This window comes from Castor canadensis, chromosome 12 (genome assembly GCF_047511655.1).
Source record: "Castor canadensis chromosome 12, mCasCan1.hap1v2, whole genome shotgun sequence".
Lineage (NCBI taxonomy): Eukaryota > Metazoa > Chordata > Mammalia > Rodentia > Castoridae > Castor > Castor canadensis.
This window is the reverse complement of record NC_133397.1, coordinates 53,297,238-53,320,824: the sequence shown is the minus strand read 5'-3', so window position 1 is coordinate 53,320,824 and position 23,587 is coordinate 53,297,238. Positions and strand designations below refer to the sequence as shown.

General features: G+C 40.8%; 1 protein-coding gene across 5 annotated transcripts in view; it reads left to right on the top strand.

The window, feature by feature from the left end:
• Positions 1 to 5,195: 5,195 nt before the first annotated feature.
• Positions 5,196 to 23,587, top strand: part of Usp34 (ubiquitin specific peptidase 34) — a 194,577-nt gene continuing 176,185 nt past the window's right edge. For all 5 annotated transcript variants that reach the window (XM_074049804.1, XM_074049807.1, XM_074049805.1 and 2 more), the window contains exon 1: positions 5,196 to 5,353. In XM_074049804.1, the coding sequence (XP_073905905.1) occupies positions 5,311 to 5,353 (43 nt within the window). In that variant the 5' untranslated portion in view covers positions 5,196 to 5,310. The remainder of the gene's footprint in view (positions 5,354 to 23,587) is intronic.

Here is a 23,587-nt window from a genome sequence, read left to right as displayed (position 1 = left end):
ACATGCTAGGTAACCATTATACCACTGAGCTACATTCTGTCTAGTGATTTTAACCATTCTGTTCTTTCTTTCTTCCCTGCCCGCCCCCCCCCCCACCCCCAGCCCAAGGCCTTGGGAAGGCAAGTACTTTAACACATCCCCCCAGGCTTCAGTTTTTTGTTGACAAAGGACTTTACTATATGTACCTCAGGCTGGTCTCAAACTCTCAACTCTCCTACCTCCAGTCTCCTTAATACTGAGATTACAGGCATTCCCCACCATGCCTGGTAACTCTTAAGCCATTCTTTCTGTATTTATTTTTGCAGTACTAGGGTTTGAACTCAGGGCCTACACCTTGAGTCACTCTACCAGCCCTTTTCTGTGTTGGGGTTTTTTGAGACAGGGTCTTGCAAACTATTTGCTCGGGCTAGTTCTCAACTGCGACCCTCCTAATATCTGCCTCCTGAGTAGCTAGGATTATAGGCGTGAGCCACCTGTACCCAGTGTAAGCCATTCTTAATTGGAAACTTTTTACTTGTAGTTTATCATGTTCCTGATAAAAATATAGACTATAACTCTGATAGAATTATTAGAAGGAAGGTGAGCTATTTTTTTTTTTTTTTTGGTGGTACTGGGGCTTGAATTCAGGGCCTCATGCTTGTTAAGCAGGTGCTCTACTACTTGAGCACTCCACCAACTCTGGGAGTTATGCTTTGAAATGATGTTTACATTGAAATCTTGAGGATGAAGCTATTTCAAAATTAGAGAGGGCTGCAGAATACAGCTCAGTTGTAGAGTCTGTATTTAGCACGGGAGAGGCCTTGGGTTCAATATCCAGCACCACAAACACATACAACAAATTAGAGCAAGTTCTAGCAAGAGTCATCATACACCAAAAATAAAGGAAACGTTTTTATGTTAAAAAACAGGCAAGTGGAGGGCACTGCTGGCTCATGCTTGTAATCCTTGATAACCAGAAGGATCCCGAGATCCAATCTTGAAAAAGTCCTTCACAAAAAAAAATGCTGTTGGAGGGACTCAAGGTGTAGGTCCTGAGTTCAAACCCCAGTACTGCAAAAAAGAAAAAAAAATTGTAGAAAGATAAGCTGGGAAGGCCCAAGGTAAGAAAAAAGTTTATTCAATATGCAGCAGGAAATTATTGAAGGGTGTTAAGCACGGAAGTGATATAAGCCAATTTATGTTTGAAAATAATTATTCTAGCAATTTAAGAACAAAACAGCATACCTACCTAGTAATCATGGCCTTATGTTACACAAAATAGCATCTAGAGTGTGGTATGAGAGAGAAAATTTTGCAGTAACTCTGGCTTCCAATATTAACACCAGGTGTTAACCCAAAATTCCAGAGATAGGCTGGCAGAGTGGCTCAAGTTGTAGAGCACCGTCTAGCAAGTGTGAGGCCCTGAGTTCAAACCCCAGTACCACCAAAAAAAAAAAAAAAATTCTATGTCTAATAATAGCAACCAGTTGGGCTGGAGGTGTGGCTCAAGTGGTTAAAGCACCTACTTAGCAAGCGGGAAGAACTGAGCCCAGTTCCACCAAAAACAAAACAAAACAAAACGAAAAACTAATACACTAAAAAGGCAAATAAATTCCATGAAAATACTAATTTTCAAAAGTAGTTGAAGCAGGCTTTGTTTTCAGATAAATATTTTAGTGCAAATATACTGTAAACTGGAAAACTAGTAATTTCACATAATAGACTACATAATTTTATAAAGCTTAACTCTACCACTAGATGGTGACCTGTAGACAAAATATTAAAGTCATCCTTATTCTTCAAGTTGTCAAAGGCACTATATGATTACTGACTACTGGTTTGAAAATCTGGATTTAAAAGGACTCACGAGTTATTTACCAAAGGTTCTGCTTCATTGTTTTTTTAGAATGCACACTTTTCAAGAAAATAAAACCTGAGTGGTTGAAAACAAATCAACTCAGTGCTTGGTATATGCCACAACATCCTGCTCCCTACTGTCTGTAAATCCCAAAGTATTTATTATCTATTCTTATAAAGTTTGTTAAGCACAGATGTAGATAATTGAAGAAGAATGATCATTTATGACAATAATTGTAGATTCTCAAAGCATTTTTTTTCCTTTTTTTTTTTTTTTTTTAAGAGTGCTAGGGCTCAAACCCAGACCCTTTTGCATGCTAGGTAAGTGCTCTAACACTCAGCTACAGCCTACTCACAAAGCATTTTACTTTAATTTTTTTGGTGGAACTGAGGTTTGAAGTCAGGACTTTGTACCTTGCAAAGCTGGCGCTCTACCACTTGAGCTACACCTCCAGTTCATTTTGCTGTGCTCATCTGGGAAATTGGGTCTCAAGAACTATTTGCCCAGCCTGGCCTCGAACCACGATTCTCCTGATCTCAGCTTCCCAAGTAGCTAGGATTATAGGTTTGAGCCACTGGTACCAGGCTCACAAAAGCATTTTAAACCAAGTATCATACCAAGTTTTTTTGCTTGTTTGTTTTTGGAGACTATATTGTATAGGCTGTTGTGGAACACATTTTGTAGCCTAGACTGGCCTCAAACTTGAGATCCTCCTGATTCAGTCTCCCAAGTGCTGGGATTACAGATGTGCACCACTATGCCCAATCTCCATGTAAATTTTTTCCAATTTTTTTGGACATTACTGGGATTTGAACTTAGGGCCTTGATCACACCTCCAACCCTCCATGTCAGTTTTTTAAAAATAACCACCACCCACACCAAGGAATTAGGAAACAAGCAACTTTTTTTAAAAAATCAGTGTCTTCAACACAATCTAGTATTCCAACATCTACAGTTGTCTACTATCTACCCTAGTCTAAGTACAGCTGACAGAGCCAGGTGTGCTCTGTCACACCCTACCCCCCAAAAAAGAAAAGCATAGTTGACAGATACTTACAAATAATTATTAAAAGAGTATCTGTAGCAGTTAGGAATGTGTTTGGGTATAAGTAATAGAAATCTAATAACAACTTAAGGATAAAATAATTTGTTTACTCTTTGGTGGGACTAAGATTCAAACTCAGAGCTCGCCAAACAGGCACTCTACCCCTTGAATCACACCTCCAGTCCATTTTGGTTTGGTTATTTTTGGAGTTTTGCAAACTAATTGCCTGGGCTGGCCTCGAACTGCAATCCTCCTGATCTCAGCCTCCCAAGTAGCTGGGATTAAAGGCATGTGCCCGACATTTCCTTCTTCTTTTTGTGGTACTGGGGTTTGAATTCAGGGCCTCATGGTTGCTAGGCAGGCATTCTACCACTTCAGCCATTCTGCTAGCCCATTTTCTTTTTGAGACAGGGTCTTGCTATGTAGCCCAGGCTGGCCCTGAAATCTTAATACTTTTGCCTCAGTTTCCCCTGTGCTGGGATCACAGCACCATTGCGCAAGATTTTTTTTTTTCTTAAACCCCAATTGTGGCTTCATTGTTAAGGAAAAAACCCCTACAAAATGGATGTTGTATTTCTTTGTGTACTGAGACGGTTCAGGTAGAAAGAAAGGTTAAAAAGCCTGTTACCTGAATTCTTTTTTTTAATTAGAGAAAAGCAACAAAAGACCCTTCCTACGTATTTCTGCTTACATTTGGTGTGCAAGAACTCAACTGTATGGCCAACCCTAGAGAATCCAGATTTACCAAGATTGTTGATTGTTGAACAAATCACAAATATCCCTTTGGGGCATTCCTTCTTGAGATAGGGTCTCACTGATGCCACCTGTAAAAATGTGGGCTCTGCTGGCATGAAAGAAAGGAGTGATGTTAGCTGGGTAACAGCGGCTAGACTCCAAAGAAACCTGTTTCATGGGAAAACACATGGAAAACGGGAAGATGATAGCCAAACAGCTGTACAGCTCCTAAGGATCACCTGCTCACATGAAATAACGTAACACTGGTTGGGGGAAAGTTCAGAGCACCAACTCCAACCAAGAGAAAAGCAAAGGAAAGCATAGATCAAGGCGGTCTGGATATGGAGGGAAGCGTGTGACCTAACCTCGATAAAACCTACAAAAGCAAGCATTGCTGCAGGACCTTCTTCCATAGCATAAGTGCTCTGGTTACAGTTTTGAGACTATTCCGCGGACGATCTCTTCTACCGAGCAGCCATGTCCCTACGTCACAGGTGGGACACAGGACTGGGTGCAGGTGCTCACTAGTTGCTAGACAATGCCGAACTTCACCTCGTCTTCGTTGCTCGCTGACTTCATCGCTCTCTGCCGAGCAGAGCCACACACTACTTCCGGTGAAGAGTTGTAGGCATAAAATGGGGAGGCCATGGGAACGCTGCACCCCGCCATTTCCAGTCCCGTCAAGGTGTCCTACGGCTCGAGGCCGGCGAGCCTCGAGGGGTAGCTCTAGGCGGATGCAGGTGAAAGCCGGAGCGTTCCAGTGTCCTGGCCTGCCGCGTCGCCCCGGTGAACCCGCACCCAGTTAACACCCCCTCCCCCCACCGTGGGCCGAGAGATAAAATGGGAAGGCCGCCGCGGCTGTTGGTGGGGGGTAGGAACAGAACGACGCGACTGACCCGGGTTCGCTGGGCGGTCTGAGCCCGCGGGGTGGGGCGGGGTGGGCCGCGGTGGGCGACGCCGCATAACCGCGACCTGCTCGGTGCCTCCGCCATCTTCTACTCACCCGGACTCCCCCCGCGGCCGCGCTGGCTTCGCGTCTCCCTTCCGGCCGCTGACAGAGATCCGGGCTGGGCGGGGGCGAGCGCACAGAGGGGGTGGACCGAGGGCGGGGAGGCCGGGCGGAAGAGGAAAGGGAGGGCGGCGAGTCGGCCGCGGCGGGGTGTGGAGCGTGCGGCGTGTGTGCGGAGGGAGAGGAGGGAGGGCGCGAGCAGAAGAGAGAAGGCGGGGGGAAGGCGGAGGAATGAGAGCGCGAGGCGTCTCTCGTCGGCTCCTTCGCCTGGGCGGAAAGAGCCGAGCGCAGCCCGAGCGCTCTATTAAAATGGCGGCGGCGTCGGCGGTGGCCGCGGCGTCTGGTCGGTGGTGAAGTGACTCTGCTGCTTCTCTCCCCACCCGCCCCCTCCCTCTCCCCTCCCCCCGTCCTTCCCCCCCCTTCCCCGCCGCCGGCGTCTCCGCGCCCCTCCGGCCTGCGCACCTCCCCTCGCCCCCCTCCTCTCCCCCGCCCGCTCCGGGGACCGCCGGCCCCCTCCCCCATTCTCCTGCTCCCCGCCCCGTCCCCGCCGCCGCCGCCCGCCCTCGTCGCCTCCCCGCCCCGCCGGCCGGCCGGCCCCCTCCTCCGCCTCTCTCCCCTCCCCCCCGCCGGTCGGGATCAGTCAGTGCGATCCTAAGCGGGGGAGGGGGGGGCGGCGGCCGAACGATGTGCGAGAACTGCGCAGACCTGGTGGAGGTGTTAAATGAAAGTAAGTGGCCGGGGTGGCGGCCTGTCGGGGTGCAAGGTTTGGGGACCCCCGTGCCGCTCTCCGGCCTCTTCCGGCAGCCGCGGCCTGCGGGAGGCAATGGCCGGGCCGGGCGGCGGCGTGCGGGCCTAAGCGCCCCGGGAAGGTGCGCGGCGGTGCGGCTGTCCCAGCGCCTCGGGCCCAGGCCGGCCCAGTTACCTGGGTGCCCGAGAGGCGGCCGCCGCGGAGTTCGGGTCGGCTGGGCCGGGCCTGGGCGCTCGCGGAAAGTTTCCTCATCACAGGTGTCAATTAACGAAGGCACTAATGAACCCTTCGCCCCCTTGGTTCTGCCGGGAAGGGGAGGGGAGGTGCGTTAGAGGATGAGGCTTGGCCCCGTGGCCCGAGCCTCCGGCCGCCCTCTTTGATTGCCAGCGTGCTGCCGAGGCCTCCCTTACCTGCTCGCGTTCATTAAAGTCTCTGGGAGGGGGGTGGAGGTTTTCCCTCCCTTGGGGGTGTGTGGGTGTATTAAACCCATCTGCCAGCCCTTAAATAGCTGAAAATGATCTGTGATAGTGATGATTGAAACCTTCAGACCTTTATTTCAGAAAGTAAATTAGATAATGATATTTCTTTCTAGAGTAGCGTTCGTCGTTTTCATGGTGAATTCTGTTAAGGAAAGCCCTGTACGTACCATAGATACCATCCCGGGATAGGCATGGCCTGTCTGCTGGATAAAAGGCCTTATTCCTTGTACTTTTTGTTACCAAAGAATGTATGTTGATCTTTTCTGGCCATATTCTCCTTGTTTTATTCCTGGCTCTTAGAAGATGGTATTTTTGCTGAAGAAAACAAGTTATATTGCATGTCAACGACTTGTGGGCCCAAAGGCCTAGGGTGGAAGACATGAATTAGATGAGAAGATAATTCACAAAAACTTGATGACAGAATGCTCATTTATGAAGTTTATGTGCGTTTTGAACTTGTATTCTGTGTTATTTCGACAGACTTCCAAACAACCTGTTTTCTAATATGTGAACAACTGATTCATAAAATGTGCTCTCTTGTTTGACTTTTGCTTTATTATGTGTTTGAGTTTCACTTTAATAACCGAAGGTGATAAGAAAAGTGGAACTTTCAGTGTATTTTTGACAGGTGTAAGAAGGCAATTGCTCATATTCAGGCTGTGCTTTCCAACATGTGTCATCTTAGAATGTTAAGGTTTTTATTATTTTGCGCTACTGGGGATCGAACTCAGGGCCTCATGCATGCTTAGGCAAACACTCAACCACTGAAGTACATCCCAGCCCGTTTTTTTTTTTTTTGTTTTTTGTTTTGGTGAGACTGGGGTTTGAATTAGGGCTTCACACTTACAGAGAGTGATTTCTACCGCTTGAACCACACCTCCAGTCCATTTTACTGTGGTTATTTTGGAGATGGGCGCGGGGGGGTGGGGGGGAAGAAGAGTCTCATGAACTGTTTGCTTGGGCTGTTCTCGCACAGCCATCTTCCTGATCGCAGTCTCCCAACTAGTTAGGATTACAGACATGAGCCACCGTCGCCCCGTTTATTTGTATTTTGAGATAATTTTATTTTTGGTGCAGGTGGTTTAATGATACGGTAAACATAGTCCTTATACTTAACGTCAGTAAAATATTTTTTATCTCATATACAAATCGTGTGATTATGACTTTCAGTTGGGAAAAGGAATAGTTTTGCTGTCTATAATTAGGCAAATTAATTTTTTGGTGATTTAAAAATTATTTTAAACTTAGCTGGGAAGATTGTAACCATGGTGTCTAAAGAAAATGTATTCTTTTGCAAAGAGATGACATCCATATCGTAAAACTACTTTTCAAGATTATCTGGGAAATTCCTGGAACTTTGGTATAAGACAGTGGTGTCTTAAAGTACTTAGATAGCTGTTTAATGTTTCCTCTAAAGCTCAGTTTAAAATTTGCCTCCTATACACTAATGTCATAGTTACACTTCCTTTTTTCCCTTTAAAAAATTACTTCTTAAAAAAAAAAAAAACTAATTTTTTTTTTTCTTGGCGGTACTGGGAGTTGCACTTGGTAGTCAGGTGCTCTACCACTTGCACCTCTCTGCTAGCCCCATACTTAAGTAATTTTGTGTGGAGTTTATACCAGGTTATTACTAGTTACTTTTATTTTTTCTTCTTTTTTTTTTTTTTTTTTTTTGGTGGGGCTGGGATTTGAGCTCAGGACCTCACACTTGCTAGGCAGGCACTCTCTACCACTTGAGCCACTCTGCCAGCCCTGATTTGTTTGTTTGTTGTTTTTTTTTGTTTATTTTTTTGTTCGTTTATTCACATGAGCATATCCCTGGTGTGTGTGTGTGTGTGTGTGTGTGTGTGTGTGTGTGTGTGTGTGTGTGTGTGTGTGTGTGTGTGTGTGTGTGTGTGTGTGTTGGGTTTTTTCAAGATAGGTTCTCTTGATCTGTGTGCCTGGACTGGCTTTGAACCGCCATCCTCCCCATCTCTGCCTCTCCAGTAGCTAGAATTACAGGTGTGAGCCACCAGTGCCTGGCTGCTCTGGTTATTTTGGAGTTGAGGTCTTGCCAGAATCCTCCAGATTGCTGCCTCCCAAGTAGCTAGGATTACAGGTGTGAGCCATTGGTGCTTGGCTGCTTTTTTTTTTCCTCCCCCTTTTTTCTTCATGCTGTTCCTGTATCCCAAACATTCAGATTGTTAAATTCTCTGAGAGCAGAGTATTACGATATTTCACCTTAGCAATATTTATCTGTGACTATGTTGGATGGAGTATGCTAATACACATGATGATTGAGATTTGATAAAATTTGTTGAATCAAGCAACTTTTAGATTACGTATGTTTCTTGTAACCTTGCTAAATGATTTTCTATTGTCTGTCCTTTTTCTCTCCTGTAAGTTGTGCAAAGATGAGTGTCAGTTCAATTTTCACTAGAAATTAAGAATTAAAGCCCCAAAATAATGTGTTCACAATTCATCTCGGAATGTAACTTCCTATAACCAAGAGAAGAAATAAAATTGCATGCATAAATATCTTTTGTTTAGTTTTTTTTTTTTTGGTACTGGGGTTTGAACTCATGGCTTCATACTTGTTAGGCAAACACTGTACCGCTTGAGCCATGCCTCTCTAGCCTTTTTTTGTGTCCAGCTGTAGTTTTGCTTTTTTTTTGAGGTAGGGTCTTAGTATGTAGTCCAGGCTGGTCTTTCTTTACTTGTGATCCTCTTGTCTTAGCCTTTAAAGTGCTGGGATTGTGGATATGGGCTACTGTGCCTGGCCTGAATTCTGTGTATTTTTGGGTGATACATTTCAAGTTGATGTTGAAATAGATACTAGAATTATTTTAAAAACAAAACTTGTTTCTTGCTGGGCACTGGTGGCTCACACCTATAATCCTAGATACTCAGGAGGCAGAGATCAGGATAGTTTGTAAGACACTATCTCAAAAAAACCCTTCTCAGAAAAGGGCTGGTGGAGTGGCTCCAGGTGTAGGCCTTGAATTCAAGCCCCAATACCACAAAACAAAAAACCTATTTCTTGTCATATCTGAAAACACTGATCAAACTTAAGGAAGTCTGCTGGGATAGAAAAACTTTGTGTTTTTTAATGTGTTGAAAATATACTGTATATAATACTTTATTTTGGATAGGCACAAGAGTTTTAGTAAGAGTAAGGATTTTGGTTACTTTAAAAAGTCTGGCAGAGGGCAGCAGGCCGGCTCAAGTGGTAGAGTACATGCCAAGCAAGAGCAAAGCTCTGAGTGCAAACCCTAGTACCACTACCACCAAAAAAAAAAAAAAAAGGAAAAAAGTCTGGGAGAGAATGGGGCATGGTGATGCATGGCTTTATCTCAGCTACTTGGGAGGCGGAGGTGGGAAGATCCCAAATTTGAAGCTTGCCTGGGTTGCATGACAGCCTGGAACCATAGTGAGACCCCCTTTTCAAAAAAAAAAGCAAAACCTGACAATATAATTTAGGTGACAAAATAAAAATTGGTAATACTAGTTTGTAAATAGCTTCATTTTGTCAAAAGTTCTTGAATAGAGTGTTAATATTACTAGTTACACCTTTAATCTGGCTGAAAATAAGTTCTAAACTCTCACCATGGGAACATAGGTATATAGACACATTATTTTGTGTGCAGGTGAAGGGCCCAATGAATTCTGTCTGAAACCAGGGTAAGGCTCTAAAATAAGGACTAATCCATTTTTGGTAGGGTCTTGACAAATATCCTAAAAGTGTAAACTGTTAAAATATGTGGCTTTAGTTTGGAATGCCACTTTTAACAATACCAATATATTTGAATTTTCATTTTCCTTATTTTAATGCTTTGTTTTTAATTAGGAAGAAATTTAAAACCTTGGATGTAATGAAAGAAATTTTGCTACTATCCTTTTTTTTTCTTTTTTTGGTGGCACTGGGGTTCACACTTGCTAGGCAGGCATTCTTACCCCTTGAGCCACTCCACCAGCCCCTTAAGCTTCTGTTTTTATGCTCATTTCATCGAGTCCATATTGACCACTTTTTTTTTTTTGGCAGTGCTGGGGATCAAACCCAAGGACTGCTAGGCAGTGCTTTACCCCTGTGCTGTATCTCCAGCCTCTGTTAGCTGCTTTTATACTTACTTTTGTGACAGTTTACTAAGCCCAAAGCATTTTTTGGATGTTGATGAGAAGTTGGAGGCCTTAAGGATAATGTTTGAATCAATACCAGGGGCTTTGTCATTGGTAAGTTGAGGTTATTAATTGTCTTAGTAAGATAAACTTCTGAAAGCAGAGTGAAAGTGGCTTTAATCTACATCAGGCTTTTAAACCATGTATGTATACTGAGGATGTAACTTTGATGGTGTACTCGCCTAGCATGCCAAGGCCTTGGGTTCAATCCCTTGTGCTAAAGAGACAAGCCATTTATGTGTTGTAGCTTTTATTCTGTTTGTGTAGGAAATTATAGTTTACCAAATTGTCCAAAATGAACAATTCATATGAGATGGGCAGGAGCAAGTCCGTATTTGCAGAGTTATTCTGTTGTCTTATAATTGAAACAGAATGCTTTATTTAGCAGTTTGTGTTGGGTACTTTTATGGGCACGTTATAGTTAAATAAGTTATCTTATTTAATTCTTTGAGATAGGTACAGCGCCCATTCCAGATAAGAAAACCAAGGCTGAGATGGAGGCATGGCTCAAGTGATAAGAGTGCCTACCTAGCAAGTGCAAAGCCCTGAGTTCAAACTCAGTAATGCCCCCCCCCCAAAAAAAAAACCTGCCACAAGGCTTAAAGAGTTTACATAACTTGCTGAGGGTCACATGGCTAACTTTTGTGGAGCTAAGATTTGAACAGGACTTAATCCCAGATCATGCTAAAACTGCATAAATTTTACGATGATCTAGTCTGATGGAAGACATTATGAGTATACTGTTCACTTTACAAAGTAAAACACTTACCATAATTCAGGCTTAAGCCTTGTGCTCATGCCTATAATCCTAGTTACTTAGGAGGCTGAGATCGGGAGGATTGCAGTTAGAGGCAAGCCTGGGCAAAAAATTCTTGAGAACCCCATCTTCAAAATTAGCCAGAGAAGCCAGGCACTGGTGGCTCACTGCTGTAATCCTAAATACTCAAAAGGCAGAGATCAGGAGGATTACAGTTTGAAGCTAGTTCACAAATAGTTCACAAGACCCTATATCCAGAGGCACCTGCACATCCATGTTTATTGCGGCACTATTCACAATAGCCAAGTTATGGAAACAGCCAAGATGCCCCACCACTGACGAATGGATTAAGAAAATGTGGTATCTATACACAATGGAATTTTATGCAGCCATGAAGAAGAACGAAATGTTATCATTTGCTGGTAAATGGATGGAATTGGAGAACATCATTCTGAGTGAGGTTAGCCTGGCTCAAAAGACCAAAAATCGTATGTTCTCCCTCATATGTGGACATTAGATCAAGGGCAAACACAACAAGGGGATTGGACTATGAGCACATGATAAAAGCGAGAGCACACAAGGGAGGGGTGAGGATAGGTAAGACACCTAAAAAACTAGCTAGCATTTGTTGCCCTTAATGCAGAGAAACTAAAGCAGATACCTTAAAGCAACTGAGGCCAATAGGAAAAGGGGACCAGGAACTAGAGAAAAGGTTAGATTAAAAAGAATTAACCTAGAAGGTAACACCCATGCACAGGAAATCAATGTGAGTCAATGCCCTGTATAGCTATCCTTATCTCAACCAGCAAAACCCCTTGTTCCTTCCTATTATTGCTTATACTCTCTCTACAACAAAATTAGAGATAAGGGCAAAACAGTTTCTGCTGGGTATTGAGGGGGGGAGCGGGAGGGGGTGGAGTGGGTGGTAAGGGAGGGGGTGGGGGCAGGGGGGAGAAATAAACCAAGCCTTGTATGCACATATGAATAATAAAAGAAAAATGAAAAAAAAAAAAAAAAAGAAAAACCCCATCACAAAAAGGGACTGGTGGAGCTACTCAAGATACAGGCCCTGAGTTCAAAACCCAATACCACAAAAAAAAATAAAAAGCAAAATGGACTGGAGGTGTGGCTCAAGCAGTAGAGTGCCTGCTTTGGAAGTGTGAACCCTTGAGTACAAACCCAAGTTCCACCAAAAGAAAAGAAAATGCAGGCATAATTCCATAGTAATTGTAGTAACAATTTATAATTTATTTGTGATGCTAGGGATTGAACATTCTAGGCAAGTGCTCTACCACTGAGCTACATGCCAGCCCCATGGTAGGGATTTAAAGGCAGTGCTAAACACATCTGATTGAGAAACATTTCTTAATATTGTTTGTCTGCAGTGAACCTTTTAATAAACTGGGATTTTTTTTTTAGATGCTGTAAAAATAGATTTTTTTTCCCCACTAGTGGTGCTGGGGATCAAATCTAAAGTACACATTCTATCACTGAGTTAGATCTCCAGCCCATTATATAGGTATCAAATCGTATAGGCAGCCGGATGCTGGAGGCTCACGCCTGTAATCCTAGCTACTCAGGAGGCAGAGATCAGGAGGATCACGGTTCGAAGCCAGCCTGGGCAAATAGGTCCTTGAGACCTTAGCTTGAAAAACCCTTCACAAAAATAGGGCTGGTGGAGTGGCTCAAGGTGAAGGCCCTGAGTTCAAGCCTCAGTACCACAAAACAAAGCAACAACAAAGAAAACCATGTAAGTATTAAATCATTATATAGGTATTAAACAGCATTTTTGGGGTCTGCATATATATATTTTTTTGGCAATACTGGAGTTTGAACTCAGGGCCTTATGCTTGCAAGGCAGGTGCTCTTACTGCTCGAGCCACTCTGCCAGCCCTTTTTTGCGTTGGGTATTTTCAAGATACGGACTCTCAAACTACTTTCAGGGATTTGGCTTCCCGAAGTACAATCATCCTGATCTTTGCCTCCTATGTAGTAGCTAGGATTATAGGCATGAGCTACTGGTGCCTGGCTTGGGTGTACATTTAATCTAATATTTGATTGATTTTTTTTTTTTGGCAGTACTGGGGTTTGAATTCAGGCTTAGAGCTTGCTAGGCAGGTGCTCTAATACTTGAGCCATACCCTGAGGTCTTGGGCTTGTGTTTAGTAGTGATATAGAAATTGAAGTTTCAGGATGAAGTATGCTAAAGCTGCAGATGTATCATATTTATATAATTTATATCATGTATATATATATTTTTGCAGTGCCAGGGTTTGAACTCAGGGCCTGTACCTTGAGCCATTCCACTGTCCTTATTGTGATGGGTTTTTTTTTTCAAGATAGGGTCTGGTGAACTATTTGCTTGGGCTGGCTTCAAATTTCGATCCTCCTGATCTCTGCCTCCTGAGTAGCTAGGATTACAGACAGCCACTGGTGCCCAGCTATATATATTGTTTTTAAATCATCTTATAAGTCTGTGTGTATATTGTTTAAAAAAAAAAAGTCTACCCTGGTCAACTATGTTCTAAATTAGTTCTTTACATATAGATGGTGAAATTTCAGTCTACAGGATATGATTTGATGAAGTCATTTTTATTTAGGATTTTATAGACCAGAAGATTACTTGGACTTTTTGCCTTTTCATGTGATTAACTCCAGTTAATTTGTATCTTTTTGTCAAATTCCATAGAAATGAAAAGTACTGTTCAGTGTACATAACTCAGTTAATTGAGAATTGATGTAGTATAAACCTGGCCTTCTCTGTTTCTTTCCTTACTGTGGTGGAAAACATTATTTCCCCTCTTTCCTGACCATAGCTTCTAGAGAATCTGTCTTCCTTATATTTCTGCCCCTCCCCTGTCAAAGACTCTACTTATAACTTTTGTTGATTGGATTAGAATAGACTCCTGGCTTGATGGATTGATGGGGCTACTATTGATCAATCGGATTTTTCTTACTGGATTTTTTTGGGTGGGTGGAGAGGTGTATTGGGGTTTAAACTCAGGGCCTCACATTTGCTAGGCAGGTGCTCTACCCCTTGAGCCACTCCACCAGCCCTGTTGTATGTTTTTCAAGATAGTGTCTCTAGGTTATTTGCTCTGGCTGTCTTTGAATCACGATCCTCCTGATCAGCTAGAATCACAGGTCTGAGCCACTGAAGCCACTGGCGCCGGCATATATTAGGTATTTTTGAGATAGGGTCTTTTAAACTATTTGCCTGAGTTAACCTCGAACTGGGATCCTCCTAATCTCTGCCTCCTGAGTAGCTAGGATTAGAGGCGTGAGCCACCTGTGCCTTGCTCCAATATTACAGGTTAATGAGCTGTTTTGTTGGAGATTTGCCGTAATTTTTAGCTGCAAGTGCTTCATTACAATCTTGGTTAGGTTCTTGGAATATGTTGGGCAGGTGTCATCAGTAACGTTTAGTGGTAAGATCATTGATTTTCCTATCAAGGCGATGAAGACATTTAGTCTTTTTTCAAAAGCAAATAGCGTTTTTGTTTCTTATCCTAGAAATGATACCTACTTTTCTGTTTTTTTTGTTTGTTTGTTTGTTTTTTAGAAAAAAATGAATAGTGTAGAAAGTAATAAAGATAAGAATTAGGAGAATCTGAAACTCTACTTACTGAAGAAAATCATGGACTGGAGATTTGGCTAAAGTGGTAGAGCACTGCTTTGCAAGCCCAAGGCCCTGAGTTGAAACCCCAGTCGTACTCCCCAAAAAAAGAAAGAAAATCACGTTTTGGCAAACATCTCTTGAGCCATTCGTCTGTTTTTTCTCATATGTGCTTTTTTAAATGTAAATAAACTAATAACTTTACATGTTATTCTGTACTATTTTTATTTTTGCAGTGCTGGAGTTAAAGTCAGAGCCCCCACTGTACCACTGAGCTATACTTCTGGTTCCTTATGCTTGCTATGCAGGTGCTCTACCACATGAGCCAGTCTGCCAGCCCTGTTTTGTGGTTTGTTTTTTTTTTCCCCCAAGATAGGATTTCTCAAAGTATTTCCCCTGGCTGGCTTTGAGCCACGATCCTCCTGATCTTTGCCTCCTGAGTGGACATACTTTTTTTTTTTTTTTTGGTAGGACTAGAATTTGAACTGGGAGAGACTGAGGCAGGAAGATCATGAACTCAAGGCCAGCTTGGTCTACTTTTGGGGAGAGGCTAACCTGGGTTATGTAGTGAAAACCTGTCTCAAAAAGCAAACACCCAGAAAAGAAAAAAGAACAGACATAGCCATTTTTCCATGTTAACATGTACTTATACGTTATAGTTTTATACATTATAAATTACAGTTTTTCTTGGTCTCAGTGTAATTTTCCTGTTCTTTTTTTTGTCATAACTTAAAATAGTCTTTTGGGGGGGTCAGTCCTTTTTAGGACTGATAATAGGGCTTTTGAAATTATGTTTCAAAATAAGATAAAGGGACAGTGAACCCCCCCCACCATACGCACACACACTACTTGTTAAGCTGATATAATAGAATGTGGTCAACAGAGTGTTGTTTTTGTTCAGTAGTGTTTTGTTTCCATCTTCTCTTTTAAGGGGAGTCTCTAAAATGGCAGGATAAATCATATACTAAGTGTTACTCTGATCTCCAGTTTGGTGAAGAAATATGGGTTGAGAATCCCTAATCTTTCAAAAGCAAGTTTTGAGCCAACATGATGTCTGGAAACCTTCAAATTTTGGATTGTTTAGAGTTTTTGGATAAGGGATGCACAACCAGTAAAGTCTATGTCAGTGCTAAAAAATCTGAAATCAGACTCCGAAATCTGAAACAGTTTTGATCCCAGATATTTCAGATAAGGAATACTGGCCTGAAATGAGAGATTGTTAGTGGTGTTCAAATTCAATTCTGGGCCGATTGCAACCATTAAGGATGTAGAGTTTATGGTTATGTGATAGTGAGGCTTTAATTGATAGGTTTCCAGAACAGCACAAATTGGCAAGCATTGTCTAAGTTTATTTTCCCCCTTCATTTTAGGAAGTATAAGAGAAAATTGCCACTATAAATAATTACTTAGTCAGGAATGGTTAGTAAAGGATCATTACAGTATTAATGAGTGACTTAAGTTAAGCCAATCTCATTGTTTTAATCTGGAGCCTAATGTGATAAAATAAGGAATCTCTATTATAAATGAGACTTTGATCATATCTAGGCACTTGACCATTCTCGTGCTATTGTGAAAAAGATGAAGAAATTTGGGTGCTGGTGGCTCATGCTTATAAACTTAGCTACTTGGGAAGCTGAGATTGGAAGGATCATGATTCGAGGCCAACATGAACAAATATTTTGAGAGAGACCCCCATCTCCAAAATAGACAAAATGGACTGGAGGTATGGTTTTTAAGTAGTAGAGTATCTGCTTCCCCCTCCAAAAAAAAGATGAAAATTTTTTTCACTTTTTTTTTTTTTTGGTGGTACTGGATTTTGAACTCATGGCCTTATGCTTGCCAGGCAGATTGAGCCACACCCCAGCCCTAGGATGAAGAAAATATTTTTTATTAACCTACAGGGATGTGATTGGTAGCAACCACAGGTTATTGTCCTTATTTTTTTCTCTTCAAGACTTTTAGAAATGATCGTAGTTGGGGGGGAGGGTGCAGGGAGAGGGGAGGTGGCCCAAACAATGTTTATACATATGAGTAAATATAAAAATAATAAATGTTTTCATTTAAAAAAAAAATCACAGTTGATAAACTGTATGTTAGAATGAAATTGTCCTTATTTCAAGGGATTGAAGGGTAGACTTGGATACTTGTTCATTGTTACATATTTAAAAGCAAAATAAAATTGATTATCTGGTTTATAATTATAAGATTACTTTTGGGGAGAGAAAAAAATAGTTGCATTGTAAAGACGTTTGTAAACTACTACCAATATTATATGTATACTCAAAGTTAACACAACCTGTATTGGTTGTTGACCCTCATGGTCATTGCAAGAGAGTGTTTTACAGCATTGTGTTAGTCTGAGAAAGATCAAAGTTCAAAATTGGAAGTTTGGTTTCTCCCGAATGTATATTACTTTGGCATCATGACAGTAAAAAATTATCTCAGGGACCATCCATGTAATTCTGTAGATATTTGAACACTGTAATTTCACATTTTCATTGAATCTCATAGGAGTAATAAGATACAGAATGATTTGGCCAAGGTAATAGTAGCAGGGCTAGGACTAGAATTTAATTGTTTCTTTCTATTCAGCATGAAAAATTATTTCATTAATCAGCTTTTTTTTAAAAAAGACTTGCCTGACTATGGAAGTTGGGAAACTCATAAAGTGTTCAGGAGCTAAGCAGAGATTGATTCTGGCTACAATGAATAAGGCCTAGATTTCAATGAAAATAGAAGATTGAGCTGGGCCTGCCTGGTTGGAGTGATTACTGGGAAAATAGAAGATTGAACTGGGCCTGCCTGGTTGGAGTGATTACTGGGAAAATAGAAGATTGAACTGGGCCTGCCTGGTTGGAGTGATTACTGGGAAAATAGAAGATTGAACTGGGCCTGCCTGGTTGGAGTGATTACTGGGACTGAGGAGAGTGAAATGGTTCACCCTGACTTGTGAGGCTCTGCATGAGCCCTCATCCCTTTGCTTGCTTTGCATTCTGTCATTGATGATACTTGCTGCTACTGACCCTTTATGCCTGTCTGTATACCTTCTTAGGCCTTTTAAGTCGTGACTTAATTTTTTCCCCCCCAAAGAGGCCTTTCCTGAATGTCCAACTTAAAGTTGTGTTCTTTTCCTTAATAGTTCAGAATTGTATATTTATTCCTGTGTAAATATACAATTGTAAATACACAGTTTCTTTCTTTTCTTTTTTGAAACTCTTCTAAAACACTCTTTGCCTGCCTTGGCCTCTTAAATGCTGGGATTACAGTTGTGAGCCACCATCCCCAGTGCGTGATTGGCTTTTTCATGTCTTTTTATTCCATGAGATTATCAGTTCTGAGATTATCAGTTCTGTGTTTGCAACTGCTGTTACAAAGTTCACAGTGCCTCCACATACTAGGACCAATATATTTTTTTTATGGTGTTGGGGGTTTGAACTCGGGGCCTTGAACTCACTAGGCAGGTGTTCTGCCACTTGAGCCAGCCCTTCTTTGTGTTGGGTATTTTCTAGATAGGATCTTGCAAACTATTTACCTGGGGTGGCCTTGAACCAAGATCCTGATCTCTGTCTCCCTAGGATTATAGGTGTGAGCACCTTTTTATTTATTTTTTTTCTTTTTAAAAGTTATAAGCATTCCCAAGTGTGTTGCTGTCCTTAAGTGTGTAGTTTCCTTTTTTTTTTTTTTTTTTTCAGTGCTAGGGCTTGAACTCAGGGCCACACTCCACCAGTCTTTTTTTTGTGATGGGTTTTTTTGAGATAGGGTCTTGCAAGCTGTTTGCGTTGGCTGTCTTTGAACTGCGATCCTCCTGATCTTTGCCTCCTAAGTAGCTAGGATTACAGGCGTGAGTCACCGGTGCTCGGCTCTGTAGTTTACTTCTAATTCATGTATTCATAATTATTAATAACATTATCAGGACTTCACCTTCCTACCTCCCCTTTTTAAGGACTTCATTTCTCTATGGTTGTTATGCTGTACTTTCTTAGTTTTGACTTCAGTATGCTACATTCCCATTGTAGCAGAAATTGATACTGTACTTTGTATCACACTGTTTGAATATCATATACTGATATAATGCAGGGGAAAAAAAGAATCTTTTCTGGAACCTGCTATACAAGAACAATAAAGCTGCCTTCCCTACAGCCTCCCTAGAAAATAGTACTTCATATATCTTTGGCCCATATATCATTGGCTCTATTCCTAGCATAGAGTTCAATAAGGGTGGACAGTTAGTGAGAACCCATTCTGGCATGGGTGATTCCCTGAGAGAAATTTGGTGTATAGTTACCATGAAAGGTTAAGTTGCTTTTGTACAGGAAGCACACAAATTCCTAGTACATTGTGCTGTACTGAAAACCATTTCTTAATAATTTACTGAACTGATTGTCTCTCACTTTAAGTCTCTTTTTTTTTTTTTTTTGTGGCACTGGGGTTTGAACTCAGGGCCTCATGCTTGCTAGGCGGGTGGGTGTCTTACCACTTGATTAACTCTTTATATTTATAATGTTTATTTTTTAAGTATATAATAACTATATTGAATGAATATGTGTAAAGCATTCTGTTGGACACTGTGATAGCTGTAGAAAATATATTTAGGTGTTTATCTTCCCTTAAGGAAGGTTAAGAGTCCAGTACAGATGAGGAAGTAGGATGGTAGTTGAGTGATTTTTAGAATCTTATCTGAGTTTACATTCTGCTTCTGTAACTTATAAGAGCTTACACTTTGGTTAAGGCCCCTAACTTTTCAGTGCCTTATCCCTTAGTAAGAAATGGAGATAATACCATGCACATTTTGGAGGGATTTTGTGAGGAATAAGTAAGATAATGCCCATCAACACAACACTGTGCCAGCATAAGAAGTATACAAAAACAACAGTATGAAAAGAAAAGTGGTAAAACCCCTGAAAAGAAATAATAAATAGCCTATCCCATTGGGAGAAATTTAGTTTTTGAAAGATTGAAGAAGGCTTCATGGGATTGATGGGATTTAAGTTTATCTTTAGCTACTTTAAAGAAAAATTGGAATGGGAGAAATGTTTACTTCAGTAAAAATGAAAAAATAGTTTGTCTTTCTTGAAGCTTTACAAAGAATGCTCTCTGGTTTGTATTTTTTTTTTCTTTTGAGATCTGGATTATAGGTGTGCACCACCACACCAGGCTCCTTCCGTTTTCTATATGACCTTGCTCTTCTTTTTTTTCCTCTAGCATCTTAAGTTCTTAAACTTCTGAAATTTGCTTCTGCTTCCTACTGTATTATAAGGGCTGGGGATGTAGTTCAGTATTTGAGTGTTTGCCTAGCATTCACAGGGCCCTGAGTTTGATTCCTAGTACCCTCCCCCCAAAAAAAAACCCAACAAAAAGCAAACACCAAACTTTGGTCACAGGTCACCAGTGGTCTCCTGTTTTGTTTATTAAAGCAAATACGGAAGTTTTCTTTATAACTTCAATGGATCAGTGTTTCCTTTATGAACTCAAGGCCTCATGGTTGCTAGGCAGGCACTCTACCACTGGAGCCCTGCTGCCAGCCCCTCCATTTCTGTTTTATTTAAAAATGGTTTCTGCTTCTTAATTTAATCATTGCAGAAATGTTTATAAATATTTATATGGATGAACAAAACAAATATTAGTAATTCCATGTTAAAATTTTTGTATATGTAATATGCCAAACGTAATATACATTTCATGCTGATGTGCCAATATACACATTTGGTATTGCAGTTCACCTCTTTTTTGTGAATATATATGTGAAAATTTGAGTTCATACTTATTTCCTATTTATTTTTTTCATGAGCATTTTCTTCATACCTGAGAACAGAATTTAATGGCAGTCTATTTTTAATCTTTTGAGTATAATACCTATTTCAGTGGTACTTTTTCTGTAAGAAAAAGTTAAGAAAGTATTCTTGAGTATGGAAAATCTGGGTCATGTTCTGGTTCAAGAGGTATAAACTTCTTAGCCGGGCGCTGGTGGCTCACGTCTGTAAATCCTAGCTACTCAGGAGGATCTCAATTCAAAGCTACCCCGAGCAAATAGTTTGCAAGACTCTTATCTTGAAAAATCTTTCACAAAAATAGGTCTGGTGGAGTGGCTCAAGGTGAAGGCCCTGAATTCAAGCACTAGTACTGCCAAAAAAAAAAAAAATTCAACTTCTTTAAGGCTTCTGATTGCCAATTGTCCTCAAGAAGTGTTGTATTATATCCCAGCAGTATATAATACATTAGAATGTCTTTTTTTTTTTTAAAGGATTAAATACTCTAATTTTCACAATCTATATTAGGGAAAAAAGGATGTAGTTCCTAACTTCCACTGTTTATTTCCTGAAAGGAGTATTGCATTATTTGTATTGACATATTTGGTTCTTGAATTTCAGTAGTGAATAGTCTTGTTACTTTGAAAAGCTTTCTCATCTGGAGATAAGGCATTCAATTAATTATTATTATTATTTTTTTTTGTGAGACTGGGGTTTGAATTCAGGGCTTTGTGCTTGCAAAACCTTGTAAGCCACACCTCCAGTCCATTTTGCTCTGATTATTTTGGAGATGGAGTCTCATGAACTATTTGCCTGGACTGACCTCAAACTGCCATGCTTCCCATCTCAGCCTCCCAAGTAGCTAGAATTACAGGTGTGAGCCACCAGTGTCTGGCAAGTTTTCAATTCTTTAGAGCATTTGTCTAGGACTATACTTAGTAGGTCAACTGGTAACTTAGTTAACTGTCAGACTGTTTTCCAAAGTGCTAAACCATTTTATATATCTGTTAGCAGTGTATGAGGGTTCCAATTTCTGTACATCCTTTTTTTTTTAATTGAGATAGGATCGTACTATTTTAGCCCATGTATCCTCCTGCCTCAGATTCCCTAGTGTTGGGAGTACAGGCTTATGCTACCATGCTTGGCACCTAACTTTATTCTTGTATCTGTTTTAGTGGGTTATATGTTACAGAGTTTCATTATGTAGCCCAGTCTGGCTGGAACTCTAGATCCTCTCATTTCAGCCCCCTGAGTGCTGAGATTACAGGAGTGTGTCAGTATACCTGACTGTAACCGTGTTTTTTGTTTTTGTTTTTTGAGGTAGCATTTTACAGTGTGTATAGCTTAGGCTTGCCTGAAATGAGATCATCTTGTCTTTTTTTTTTTTTTTTTGGTGGTGTGAGGTTTGAACTCGGCCTCGCACTTGCTAAGCAGGCGCTCTACCGCTTGAGCCACTCAACCAGCCCTTCTTTCTGTTTGGTATTTTCGAGATAGGGTCTCAGGAACTATTTGCCCAAGGCTGGCTTTAAACCACAATTTCTCCTGATCTCTGCTTCCTGAGTAGCTAAGGTTACATGGGTAAGCCACTGGCTCAAGGCTTGATAGTGTCCTTTGAAGCACCAAAGTTTTTATTTTTTTGCAGTGTTGGTGATTGAACCCAGGGCCTCTGGCACATGCTAGGCAAATACTTTACCACCAAGCTACATCTCCAGCTCAGGCTTCTAATTTGATGTTCAGTTTATTTATATGTTTTGTCATTTGAGCTTTTGGTGTCATATGAGAAGCTATTGTAAAATCCACAGTCATGCAGACGTCCCCCTATGTTTTCTTCTAAGTTTTTTTTTTTTTTTTTTTTTTTTTTTTGGTGCGACTGGGGTTTGAGCTCAGGGTTTTATGCTTGCAAAGCAGGCAGTCTATTACTTGAACCACACTGCCAGTCCTTTTTTACAGGAGTGGATTACAGGTGTGAGCCACCAGCACCCAGCAGTGATCTTTTGGATTAGGCTATTCAGTGTTCTCAGCACCATTTGTAACAAAGACTGTTCTTCGTTGAATGGTTTTGGTACCCTTTTGAAAAGCGAAAAGATATATATCTATATGACTATAGATAGGTGGGTTTATTACTGGAGTCTGAATTCTGTTCCCTTTATCTATATGTCTGTTCTTAATGACAATAGTACATTGTCTTGATTGCTGTAGCTTTGTAGTAAGAATAAAAATTGGAAAATGTAAGTCCTCTTTGTTTTTTTCCAGGATTGTTCTGGCTACTCTGGATTGTTGGGTCTCCATATGAGTTTTAGAATTAGCTTGTCAACTTGTACTAAGATGCCAGTTGGGATTCTGGTAGGGATTGTAGTAAATTTGTATATCAAATTGAGGTGTATTATCATCTTACTATTTATCTAGTGTTAAGATCCATGAACAGAAGCTGTCTTTCTATTTAGGTTGTTTTTAATTCTTTGACCAATATTTGGTAGTTTACAGAGTATAAATTTTATACTGTTTATTATTGAGTAGCAAAATTCTTAGGAATTATAATTGTCTTTAAATTCCACTTCTGGATTATTCATGCCTAGTGTGTAGAAACACAATTGATTTTGTATATTCTGTGTATTCAACAAGACTGTATACATCAGCCTTGTTGAACGCACATATTATTAGCACTATGCTTTTTTAGTGAAATCCTTTGGGTTTTTCTATGTTTTTCTTGTCCTCTGAATAGAAACAGATTTACTTTCTTTCTGATTGAAATACCTTTTTATATACCCCTTTTATTTATTTATTTTCTTTTTTAAAGTATTTTATTTTTGTAGTACTACGGTTTGAACTTAGATCCTCAAGCTTGCTAGGCAGGCATTTGAGCTATTCCCTTATTTTAATCTTTAAAGTAAATGATAGTTTTTTTCAAAGCCATAACTATCTACCTACTCCTCCCTCCCTCCTTCTCTCTCTCCCTTTCTTTCTGTAGGGTATTGGTTTGTGACCCAGGCTGGCCTCACTTGTGATCCTCCTGCCTAGTGTGTCATTTTACTCTTTCTGTGGTTCTCAAAGTATATGATCCATGGGCTTTTGGAGTTAAAGAGAGCTTTGTCAAGTAGTCTGCAAGGTACATTATTTGCCTCTTTCATTGTGTTGAATTGACTCATAATACAAAGTCATGATGGATAACATTGCTGGCCACCTTGCATGAAACCAGTGGCAATAAGGAGTTATTGTATTCTTCCCTGCCAAATTAAAAAAAAAGTCATGGTGGCCTTGAAGAGTCAGTGAAAACTACTAATTTTATTAATTTGTGTACATGTCTTTTTAATACTCTGTGTGATGAAATTAGACATACATATAAAGCATTTTCCCGGATATTGTTGTACATCCATTGCCTGGAGAAATGCCCATATAACTTGAGTTGTGAACATAACTAGAAGTTTTTTTATGTGGAACATCGTTTCTGTTTGAAAGGGT